Source organism: Cebidichthys violaceus, unplaced genomic scaffold, assembly GCF_023349555.1.
Source record: "Cebidichthys violaceus isolate CVI_PGR_0920_01 unplaced genomic scaffold, fCebVio1.0.p SCAF_215, whole genome shotgun sequence".
Taxonomy (NCBI): Eukaryota; Metazoa; Chordata; class Actinopteri; order Perciformes; family Stichaeidae; genus Cebidichthys; species Cebidichthys violaceus.
Window position 1 is genome coordinate 40,001 of NW_027176390.1, and position 13,400 is coordinate 53,400.

Here is a 13,400-nt window from a genome sequence, read left to right on the forward strand (position 1 = left end):
ATGTCTTCTTCTTCTTCTTCTTCATGTCTTCTTCTTCTTCTGCTTCTTCATGTCTTCTTCTTCTTCTGCTTCTTCATGTCTTCTTCTTCTTCTGCTTCTTCTTCTGCTTCTGCTTCTTCTTCTGCTTCTTCTTCTTCTGCTTCTTCTTCTTCTTCTTCTGCTTCTTCTTCTGCTTCTTCTTCTTCTGCTTCTTCTTCTTCTTCTTCTGCTTCTTCTTCTCGCAGTTGGCCATGAAACTGAAAAGTGGTCGGTGTACAGGAGATACCTGGAGTTCTACGTACTGGAATCCAAACTCACCGAGTTCCACGGTAACGTTTAACAACTTTACTTCACCCAAAGACAATATTTAGTACGATGAACTCTGGTACAGACGTTCTTCTGGGGAGTAGAACTCACATGAAAGGTCGCACTTTCATCAAAAGTCACAGTCGGGGTTATTTTTTGAATTAGGGGAAAACAATGATATTGTGTTTGTAAAATGTCTTCCAGATTACATATCTTTGAGTTCACTGATACCAAATACTCGTAGTTTCTGAGATACATATCTCGTCATACTCTCTCTGGTCTTTAGACGCATGATGGCACCATTGTTTTTTCTGTAATATAATGAATTGTATAGAAAAACAACAGTAGTCCAATGTGCCCAAAGAATACAATAATTATGATGATAAAAACTCACTTTGACCACTTTTTGAAAAATGTTCTCCCACCAAACCATATTTCAATGACAATATTAGCTTGTGTAAAATACTAATCTAATGTTGTTTATGTATATATATGTTTATTTTCAGGCACATTTGCAGACGCTCAGCTTCCATCCAAAAGAATTATTGGACCAAAGAATTCAGATTTTCTCGCATCCAAAAGGGAAGAATTTGAGGAGTATTTACAGGTATGAGAGCTTCATGTGGAGCTCGAGGTTATTCACTGTCGTCTTGTTCTCTGGCGCTCAGAGGAATGTCATTTCAAATGATCAAGAAACCAGATAATGTTCCTGTAGTTCATCATCAGAGGACAGCAAAACAAAACAGTACCAGGGAGCGATGAAAGCAAAAACAAATGTTTACATATATTCTATGGACTAAACTGTTGTTTTTTTTCACTTTGTTTTTACAAAGCTATACACAGAACGGCACAACGTCTACACAGACAATACAGTAGGTTATGTAAACAATAACTAAAGTAAAATCAACAGGAAACGCGTCTATATTCATACAAATATATTCTAATTAGTTGTTGATTTGTTTGGTTTCACATCTCGTAGACAAGTTCCACCCAGAAGAGCAGTTAAACAGCTTATTTTTAATTTGATTTATTTATACATACATATATATATACACATACATATATATATGTATATATATATATATATACATATATATATGTATATATACATATATATATGTATGTATGTGTATATATGTATATATACATATATATATGTATGTATGTGTATATATATATATATACATATATATATATATATATATATATATGTATATATATATATATATATATATACATATATATATATATATGTATATATATGTGTATATATATATATATATACATATATATATATATATATATATATATATACACATATATATATGTGTATATATATATATATATATATATATATATATGTATGTATATATGTCCATATGTATAAATGATTTGACTTGTTGGCAGTGTCACATTTAAATAAAGTGATTTCTCGTTGTAGTTCGGCTTTAACGAAATAGAAAGAATAAAACAACGACTACAGACTCCTCAAAAAAGGAGTTAGAACAGTAAGTGATGACAACTTAAAAAAGGAATGTGAATATGTATACTGTGTAAACTCATGTATGTCGGCGTTCACACGTTTGCCTTTGTTTAAAGCTAGTTTGGTCTTAGTCACATGATTGTAAAACATAAAAGACACATAAAACACTTGGTAAAGCTCTTAATACCGTCTATAAATGAGAGATTTTAACATAAACTATAACTCGTATCTATTTAATAGCTTCTGATACAATATTTTCAAAGCTTGTTTATCTCGTCGTGTTTCATTGCTGATTTCATTGCCTGGACAATAAGAAAGATCAAATGAAACTGTGATCTAAACTATAAATATAGTGTGTGTGTGTGTGTGTGTGTGTGTGTGTGTGTGTGTGTGTGTGTGTGTGTGTGTGTGTGTGTGTGTGTGTGTGTGTGTGTGTGTGCAGAGACTCCTGCAGCATCCAGAGCTCAGTAACAGTCAGCTGCTGGCAGACTTCCTGTCTCCTCACAGCATGGGGTCTCAGTTCCTGGACCGGATGCTGCCTGATGTCAACCTGGGTGCGGACGCATTATATATCGTACATAGAACCAAAGTTTAGTAATCTAGAGAAGCCAGCAAGACTACGCTGGACTTTACAGATTATTCAACCTAAAACAGCAGCCAGTGTTGCCAACTCTTTTCCAATGAAAGTAGCTCGCAGCACTCGCTTCAAAGTCTCAGAGACCCTCCCCCTATTTGATCATGATGGAAGCTGCTGTTAGCACTCACAGACGTTAAGGTGGTGGAATGAAATGACTGGACGAGCATTTGATTCGTTAATTGCTGTCAGGATGTAATGAGAATTTCAACAAGATTACCAATCCTTCCTTTTTATGTGATTGTTGCATTAACGTCCTACTCTTGTGTTATTATAAAATATACTCGTCGTCATATCATCCAGCTCTGCTACTCTGAAATGAGTTTTACAAACTAGAGTTACATCCTCCGCCAAATTCTAATCCGTTCAACCTCGGGTCAAGTTGGACGCTTGTGCCAAAATCTGAAGAAACTCCCTTCAGGCGTTCTTGAGATATCACAGAGCGGGACAGACGGATACTCTGAAAACACAATCAAAAACTGAATATTTCCCTTCTTGACACATTTTTGCATCCTCAGTGAGCCCCTGACAAGACCGTCCTCTTTGTGAGATATTACTTATATTCATGTAACTGCATCACAAAGTTAAATCTTCTAAATATCCATCTCAGCAAACTCAGCTGGTTGTGATTAAACTATGTCGTTTAAAAAGGCCTCCTGCTGCTTTTTAATGATGTTTTTCTATTAATCACCTTTTTCCTCCTTTACTTACTGACTGTGTTTGTTTTACAGGAAAGATATTTAAGTCTGTACCGGGGAAGCTGATGAAAGAGGTGAGTCCCTCCTGAGCTGAATTCTGCTGTAACGATGATTCAGTACGAAGGTATTCCTTTAAATATTTAAAGCAGTATTTACTTCAGTTTCCAGTTGTTATGCTAAACTAAGCTAACAATTGTAATTAACTGTAAACTCTCCTTCATAAAAATCCATGTAAAGACTGGAGTCAAATATTATTCATTGTAATGAAACAAAGGTTAGACCTTTTAATATCCTGTAAACAATTTGATTTGGCTGCAAATTATTGACTCAAATGTAGATTTTTAGGATCTTCTGTTTTTATAGCATTTAAAAAAAACAGATTGGTCGTCTTTGTAATATCCTCAGAAATGATAATAGTAAACATTCATTCATTATTTTATTTCTAAATTAAAGTTATTTGCTTTTCAGCGGGCAACTAGTGCATTTCATGCCTGCATTCTCTCTAGTGTCCAGCAGGGGGCGACTCCTCTGGTTGTATAGAAGTCTAGTCTAAAATGACTCTACTTCTCTCTTGATTTATTCCCTCAGTAAACATTGTAAACATGAGTTTATGGTCTCAATCTCTAGTTTACAGTCTTCTTCAATACAGCATGATGTTCATTTAGTACATTATGCTCCATTTAGAGTCAAACAGACCATAAAGAGGGGATGATTTAGGGGCGGGGCTACACGCTGATTGACAGGTCAACACCAGAGACGTCGTCCATGTTTGATGTTGTCATCTCAGTCCAACCAGCAAACATCTCACGCTGCATAAAATGAGTTTATGGTATTTTGGGTCGAGTTTTATTATACAACAACACATTCGACACCGATACTAAGTACAGGTTCAGGATCCTTTAGGGCCGAGCAGGACTTAAAGACTTGTCTCTTTCAGGTTCAACATCGACACTGACTGATATGAAACACTGTGAAACTTGTTTTTTTCTCCAGAAAGGACAGAACCTGGACCCGTTCATCCAGTCCTTCTTCAACTCCTGCGAGTCGCCTAAACCCAAACCCAGCCGCCCGGAGCTGACCATTCTCAGCCCGTCCACCGAGAGCAGCAAGAAGGTACAAACATCTCTGGAGCAGGATGTTTACTCTTTTAATGCAGCCGGCTTCAAGGAACGAAACTAATTACCTTAATCAAAGCACTTCAAATGGATCTGTCCTGTCAGTCCACAGGGAATTTAAAAAGTCCCTTTTTATACGCTTGGACAGGATTTCCTCTTCCTTCAGGAATGAAGTTATGTCAGCTTGTATGATAAACCTCCATGTTGTTCTCCACGGAGACACTTTGGGTTAATGAGGGGTTGTGGCCTGTGTGTCGCACAGGAAATGTTGGCCCCATAAAGACTGTTTACAGTGAAAAACTGATATTGTTGGCCCCATTTAGTGTTGTGTAATATTAATATTCATCACACTTTCCTTTCACCTGCAGCTCTTCAACAACCTGTTCAAGAACAACGCAAACCTGTCAGAGAGTTCAGAGAGGAAACAAAACGACAATTTCTTCCTGGAAATGATCTCTGTAGACGGCATGTATGACTACATGATGTACGTCGGTAAGTGATGCTCACTGAGTCTCAGACAATATGAAACCACTAAAACATGGGTTCACTCTGTCTGTGTCGTGACTCTTCAGTCTCTCTGTCGTGACTCTTCAGTCTCTGTGTCGTGACCCTTCAGTCTCTCTGTGTTGTGACTCTTCAGTCTGTGTCGTGACTCTTCAGTCTCTCTGTGTCGTGACTCTTCAGTCTCTGTGTGTCGTGACTCTTCAGTCTCTCTGTGTCGTGACTCTTCAGTCTCTGTGTGTCGTGACTCTTCAGTCTCTGTGTGTCGTGACTCTTCAGTCTCTGTGTCGTGACTCTTCAGTTTCTGTGTCGTGACCCTTCAGTCTCTCTGTGTCGTGACTCTTCAGTCTCTCTGTGTCGTGACTCTTCAGTCTCTCTGTGTCGTGACTCTTCAGTCTCTGTGTCGTGACTCTTCAGTCTCTCTGTGTCGTGACTCTTCAGTCTCTGTGTCGTGACTCTTCAGTCTCTGTGTCGTGACCCTTCAATCTCTCTGTGTCGTGACTCTTCAGTCTCTGTGTCGTGACTCTTTAGTCTCTGTGTCGTGACTCTTCAGTCTCTCTGTGTCGTGACTCTTCAGTCTCTGTGTCGTGACTCTTCAGTCTCTCTGTGTCGTGACTCTTCAGTCTCTGTGTCGTGACTCTTTAGTCTCTGTGTCGTGACTCTTCAGTCTCTCTGTGTCGTGACTCTTCAGTCTCTCTGTGTCGTGACTCTTCAGTCTCTCTGTGTCGTGACCCTTCAGTCTCTCTGTGTCGTGACTCCTCAGTCTCTCTGTGTCGTGACTCTTCAGTCTCTCTGTGTCGTGACTCTTCAGTCTCTCTGTGTCGTGACTCTTCAGTCTCTCTGTGTCGTGACCCTTCAGTCTCTCTGTGTCGTGACTCCTCAGTCTCTCTGTGTCGTGACTCTTCAGTCTCTCTGTGTCGTGACTCTTCAGTCTCTCTGTGTCGTGACTCTTCAGTCTCTCTGTGTCGTGACTCTTCAGTCTGTCCTGGTGTTTTGACTGACAGGTCGGATGGTGTTCCACACGGCTGACTGGCTCCATCACTGTCTGGCTGCTGGGAGGATTCTGCTGAAGAACACGTTTGAAGCCTACATGGACCAGTTCATGCAGTCCAAGCTGGAGATGGTCCTCCAGGAGCACCACCTGGTGTCGCTCATCACACAGCTCAGAGGTTTGTGTTGTTTATGTACAGTATTCAGAGAGGTACAGTTCTGGTTCAACATCATCATCACTGGAATGTTCTTTTTATGAACCACAAATTATTCGTTGATCCACATGTGGTCTATTCCTAAAAACAAAAAAATAGTTTCCTGGCGAGACATATTCAAGAACAGTAACTGAGGAGACGCTATCATGAATACCATTCAGAGCAGGAATAAAGTCTGTGAGCTGACTGATGTATCTAAGTGTAATGTTTGTCGTTCCTGTCCTTCAGACTCGGTGTTCTGTGAGAGCAGCGAGGAGCGAACCACAGAGGACAAACAAGTCAGAGCCAAGCAGACGTTTGATGAGATGATGAACTATCTACCAGGTCAGATCTCAAGTCTCCATTTGTGATTTAACAACGTCGGTGATGAAGGAGGAGACAAACGGTAAACGGGACACGGTGGCAAAGAGCGACGTGATGTTTTAACTTCACTCCTCTAACGGCCGTCCTGCAGAGATGAAACATGTCCAGTGTGCAGAGTGGACAGAGCACCACGCTGTTATGAACCGACCGTTATGCAAACAACCTAATCTCTGTTATCAACGGAGTTTATTTATTGTTGCTTTCACTTCCACAAAACTCCACCTCGGCTGGTTCCAACCAGCATCTTTGTGTTATTTAGAAACCCGTCTCAACACACTTGTGGTTTCTGTTGTCATGGAAATGTTCCTCGTCAGTCCGTTGAACCGTGACAGAAACAGAAGTGAGAGCATGTTGATGAAGACATGCTGAGACGTCTGCTCTGAATCAGTTTGATATTAACATAACTCTTGATCATTCTTCTGTACTGACCAACTGCTTCAGTTGATTCAATGTGAAGTGTGTTGTGTTTTCAGACTTTGTGGTGAAGTGCATCGGCCAGGAGGCGAAATACGAAGGCGTGCGACTCCTCTTTGACATTATGCAGCAGCCCGTCCTCAACAAGCAGGTGACTTAAAAACATGTACAGGCGGACAAAATAACAGAAACAGCAGTACGCTTCATGAAGCTTGTGTCATGTTCACCTCTCAGGCCGTGGTTAGACACTAAGACATTTTAGGATACACATGATGAACACTCTGGAGTTTCCTTGTTACAGAGTTGTTGTACCTGTTTGATCAGCGGAGTAACGGGGGACAATACACACCATCACTTTGCTCGCAGCACTGAAGGAACCCCATTTCTTTTGTGTGTGAACATGTTAAACGTCCTGTTAGCAGGTTATCTGTTCACGTCCGCCAGTCATTGGTGTTCATGCTGCATTAGTGAGGCACAACAGAGGAGATAACGACGCACACTCAACATGTCACATGTTTCTCCTCATGTAGCAGGAGAAGACAAAGTTCTTGAATGTTTAATGTCTGAACTCAAGAACTTTACCTCCTACCACCCCAGTAACACTAATTAAAGTGACAATAGACAACACACACACACACACACACACACACACATGTTCTTATTATTCTGTAGACATTATAGCGTTCATTCTACATTTAGTACATAATGAGAAGGTCGTTCAGTGCTACGTTTTGCTACATTTCACTACTTTTACGCTTTCAGTTTGTTCTAAAAGAATCTGTTTTTGTTGTAGAACAAGCAAAACTAAAAGCTGAAATAAGATCTATTTTATTTTTCTGTTTCATAAACGTCAATAAGTGTTTGTACCAGAGTGACATCACAGCCTCCTGTTTCCTGTCTCCTCAGATGACGTACGTCCTGCTGGACATCGCCGTGCAGGAGCTGTTCCCTGAACTCAGCAAGGTAAACCAGTGACAGCGTACAGAAATCACACGGCGATCACACAGCGACTCATCGGGAAAAGAGCCGACATGAGATTCATCAATTACATCCGTTTAAGGGTTATTTAAACAGGAATAATGACTAAAACATGATTGAACACAAATCTCTTCAGTCTCTTCTACTATTTGAGGATTTACAGTATGTCTAGTTTCTGTGTATTAATATCTAAACCCACAGTAGAGAGTGATTATTTCTGGACTTCAAAGCACAAGAAGAAGCTGAACTTATGTAAATCCCTAAAGCTGCTGTCGCTCTTTAAATGTAACTAACATGACGTGTAACTAATTGTATTTAATGAGTTTGATCAGTTAAAACCATCAGAGAGGAGCCCACAATCAATGTCTGACCACCAGAGAGGGTTGAGTCACTGTAGCTGCTCTCATAACAGACGTTCATTTCGGAGTCAAAGCTTTAGAAAGTGACCTGCGTGATGAATTAGATGTTCTTATTGTTAAACTGTTTCCTCGTCTGCAGACAGTGAAGGAAGCCGTCGCCGTGTGAAGCAGACGACGCCCTGGATCATGGAAGTGCAATAACCAACTATTTCTTTACATTCCTAATGTATATAAAAGCAATGAATAAAAAGAGATATATTTATTGATGTCACTACAGTTCAACGGTCTGTCGTCTTTTCTTCCACTACCGATGACAATATTTACCAATAACTGAAAGTTACGTCTGAAATCCATCCTAATGTTTCTATATTTATACTTGTATTCATTATTTAGTTTATATTTAGTGAAGTTCAAAGATGTCTCTCCTTGGCTTCTCAGTTTTTTTTCTTCTTTCAGACTCTTGCAGATTAATTGTTTCTTAGAATTGATCTTAATAATGAAAAACATTTTCTCAGAAGACACCTTCCATGTCTCGTTCTTTAAATATCAGATGCTGGACAGATGTTTGCTATATCTTCAGATTTTGTTCTCTGAAAATGTGAAAGTCAACAGGTTTGATTTAAAAAAAAATGTTATAATAATTTTGACTAAAGAAATCATAGCTGTTGATTCTGAAGCTTGATTTTTTTTTGTTTGTCCTCTTACATGATCTAAAGAACGTTGTAATATCTGCTTTTAAAAAAACAAATTAACTTTGATGTATGATTATTTATGATGTACAATGCTGTTTTATACACACTACTAAGTCTTTTTTGACATACTATACTATGACTTTTTATCACGATACTATGATTTCTAGAACTTTTATATGTTTCCTGTGCTGCTGTTCCTTTTCCCTTTTCAGCAGCTCTACCCAGGTGTACTACGTTGATCAACAAGGTGCACCAGGCCTAGCAAAGAAGTCAGCAGCAGAAGAGGGAGGCCTCTGTTGTGGACTGCTGGTCTTGATGCCTCTCAGCAGAGGATTTTTGATTGTCTTGTTTGTATGTTTGATGTTAATAAATCTCATGGATTTGATTGTTTTAAAGGTGTCTTCTGTGGTTAATTTGGGTCAATGGTGGAGTGTTCTTTGGACTTTAGGACTTTTCAACATAATGACTTGACTTGTTTCGATATACTATACTATGACTTTTTTTACACATACTATGTTACCTTTTTATGACTTTTTTCAACATGTTATACTATGACTTTTTTCGACATAATATACTATGACTTTTTTCAACATGTTATACTATGACTTTTTTCAACATGCTATACTATGACTTTTTTCGACATGTTATACTATGACTTTTTTCGACATAATATACTATGACTTTTTTCAACATGCTATACTATGACTTTTCGACATGTTATACTATGACTTTTTCGACATGTTATACTATGACTTTTTTCAACATGTTATACTATGACTTTTTTCGACATGTTATACTATGACTTTTTTCGACATGCTATACTATGACTTTTTTCGACATGTTATACTATGACTTTTTTATGATTTTTTTCGACATGTTATACTATGACTTTTTTCGACATGTTATACTATGACTTTTTTCGACATGTTATACTATGACTTTTTTCGACATGCTATACTATGACTTTTTTCGACATGTTATACTATGACTTTTTCGACATGTTATACTATGACTTTTTTCGACATGCTATACTATGACTTTTTTTGACATGTTATACTATGACTTTTTTCAACATGCTATACTATGACTTTCTTTGACATGTTATACTATGACTTTTTTATGACTTTTTTCGACATGTTATACTATGACTTTTTTATGATTTTTTTCGACATGTTATACTATGACTTTTTTCGACATGTTATACTATGACTTTTTTCGACATGCTATACTATGACTTTTTTCAACATGCTATACTATGACTTTTTTCGACATGTTATACTATGACTTTTTTTTCGACATGTTATACTATGACTTTTTTCGACATGTTATACTATGACTTTTTTCGACATGTTATACTATGACTTTTTTCGACATGTTATACTATGACTTTTTTCGACATGTTATACTATGACTTTTCGACATAATATACTATGACTTTTTTCAACATGCTATACTATGACTTTCTTTGACATGTTATACTATGACTTTTTTCGACACGCTATACTATGACTTTTTTATGACTTTTTTCGACATGTTATACTATGACTTTTTTCAACATGTTATACTATGACTTTTTCAACATGTTATACTATGACTTTTTTCGACACGCTATACTATGACTTTTTTATGACTTTTTTCGACATGCTATACTATGACTTTTTTCGACATGTTATACTATGACTTTTTTCGACACGCTATACTATGACTTTTTTATGACTTTTTTCGACATGTTATACTATGACTTTTTTCAACATGTTATACTATGACTTTTTTCGACACGCTATACTATGACTTTTTCGACATGTTATACTATGACTTTTTTATGACTTTTTCGACATGCTATACTATGACTTTTTTCAACATGTTATACTATGACTTTTTTCGACATGCTATACTATGACTTTTTGACATGCTATACTATGACTTTTTCGACATGTTATACTATGACTTTTTATGACTTTTTTCGACATGCTATACTATGACTTTTTTCGACATGTATACTATGACTTTTTTCAACATGTTATACTATGACTTTTTTCGACATGTTATACTATGACTTTTTTCAACATGTTATACTATGACTTTTTTCAACATGTTATACTATGACTTTTTTCGACATGTTATACTATGACTTTTTTCGACATGCTATACTATGACTTTTTTCGACATGTTATACTATGACTTTTTTCGACATGCTATACTATGACTTTTTTCGACATGTTACACTATGACTTTTTTCGACATACTATAAATGACTTTTTTATGACATGTATACTATGACTTTTTTCAACATGTTATACTATGACTTTTTTCGACATGCTATACTATGACTTTTTTATGATTTTTTTCGACATGTTATACTATGACTTTTTCAACATGTTATACTATGACTTTTTCGACATGTTATACTATGACTTTTTTCAACATGTTATACTATGACTTTTTCGACATGTTATACTATGACTTTTTTCAACATGTTATACTATGACTTTTTCGACACGCTATACTATGACTTTTTTATGACTTTTTTCGACATGTTATACTATGACTTTTTTCAACGTGTTATACTATGACTTTTTTCGACATGCTATACTATGACTTTTTTCGACATGCTATACTATGACTTTTTCGACATGTTATACTATGACTTTTTCGACATGTTATACTATGACTTTTTTATGACTTTTTTCGACATGTTATACTATGACTTTTTTCGACATGCTATACTATGACTTTTTTCGACATGCTATACTATGACTTTTTTCGACATGTTATACTATGACTTTTTGACTTTTTTTGACATGTTATACTATGACTTTTTCGACATGTTATACTATGACTTTTTTATGACTTTTTTCGACATGCTATACTATGACTTTTTTATGACTTTTTTCGACATGTTATACTATGACTTTTTTCGACATGCTATACTATGACTTTTTTCGACATGCTATACTATGACTTTTTTATGACTTTTTTCGACATGTATACTATGACTTTTTTCAACATGTTATACTATGACTTTTTTATGACTTTTTTCGACATGCTATACTATGACTTTTTTCGACATGCTATACTATGACTTTTTTATGACTTTTTTCGACATGTTATACTATGACTTTTTTCGACATGCTATACTATGACTTTTTTCGACATGCTATACTATGACTTTTTTATGACTTTTTTCGACATGTATACTATGACTTTTTTCAACATGTTATACTATGACTTTTTTATGACTTTTTTCGACATGCTATACTATGACTTTTTCGACATGCTATACTATGACTTTTTTCGACATGTTATACTATGACTTTTTCGACATGCTATACTATGACTTTTTTCGACATGTTATACTATGACTTTTTCGACATGTTATACTATGACTTTTTTCGACATGCTATACTATGACTTTTTTCGACATGCTATACTATGACTTTTTTCGACATGTTACACTATGACTTTTTTCGACATGTTATACTATGACTTTTTTCGACATACTATAAAATGACTTTTTTATGACTTTTTTCGACATGCTATACTATGACTTTTTTCGACATGCTATACTATGACTTTTTTCGACATGCTATACTATGACTTTTTTCGACATGCTATACTATGACTTTTTTCGACATGTTACACTATGACTTTTTTCGACATACTATAAATTACTTTTTTATGACATGTATACTATGACTTTTTTCAACATGTTATACTATGACTTTTTTCGACATGCTATACTATGACTTTTTTCGACATACTATAAAATGACTTTTTTATGACTTTTTTCGACATGTTATACTATGACTTTTTTCGACATGTATACTATGACTTTTTTCAACATGTTATACTATGACTTTTTTATGACTTTTTTCGACATGCTATACTATGACTTTTTCGACATGCTATACTATGACTTTTTTCGACATGTTATACTATGACTTTTTTCGACATGCTATACTATGACTTTTTTCGACATGTTATACTATGACTTTTTCGACATGTTATACTATGACTTTTTTCGACATGCTATACTATGACTTTTTTCGACATGCTATACTATGACTTTTTTCGACATGTTACACTATGACTTTTTTCGACATACTATAAATTACTTTTTTATGACATGTATACTATGACTTTTTTCAACATGTTATACTATGACTTTTTTCGACATGCTATACTATGACTTTTTTCGACATACTATAAAATGACTTTTTTATGACTTTTTTCGACATGCTATACTATGACTTTTTTCGACATGCTATACTATGACTTTTTTCGACATGCTATACTATGACTTTTTTCGACATGCTATACTATGACTTTTTTCGACATGTTACACTATGACTTTTTTCGACATACTATAAATTACTTTTTTATGACATGTATACTATGACTTTTTTCAACATGTTATACTATGACTTTTTTCGACACGCTATACTATGACTTTTTTATGACTTTTTTCGACATGTTATACTATGACTTTTTCAACATGTTATACTATGACTTTTTTCGACATGCTATACTATGACTTTTTTCGACATACTATAAAATGACTTTATGACTTTTTTCGACATGCTATACTATGACTTTTTTCGACATGCTATACTATGACTTTTTTCGACATGCTATACTATGACTTTTTTCGACATGCTATACTATGACTTTTT

At 35.8% G+C, this 13,400-nt stretch overlaps 1 protein-coding gene across 2 annotated transcripts in view; it reads left to right on the forward strand.

The window, feature by feature from the left end:
* Positions 1-8,311, forward strand: part of LOC137877542 (sorting nexin-14-like) — an 18,530-nt gene extending 10,219 nt beyond the window's left edge. For both annotated transcript variants that reach the window (XM_068717510.1, XM_068717511.1), the window contains 11 exons: positions 225-308; positions 792-892; positions 2,211-2,322; positions 3,134-3,174; positions 4,094-4,213; positions 4,584-4,707; positions 5,721-5,885; positions 6,150-6,245; positions 6,758-6,849; positions 7,605-7,661; positions 8,175-8,311. In XM_068717510.1, coding sequence (XP_068573611.1) covers positions 225-308; positions 792-892; positions 2,211-2,322; positions 3,134-3,174; positions 4,094-4,213; positions 4,584-4,707; positions 5,721-5,885; positions 6,150-6,245; positions 6,758-6,849; positions 7,605-7,661; positions 8,175-8,201 — 1,019 coding nt within the window. In that variant the 3' untranslated portion in view covers positions 8,202-8,311. The remainder of the gene's footprint in view (positions 1-224; positions 309-791; positions 893-2,210; positions 2,323-3,133; positions 3,175-4,093; positions 4,214-4,583; positions 4,708-5,720; positions 5,886-6,149; positions 6,246-6,757; positions 6,850-7,604; positions 7,662-8,174) is intronic.
* The last annotated feature ends 5,089 nt before the right edge of the window (positions 8,312-13,400 follow it).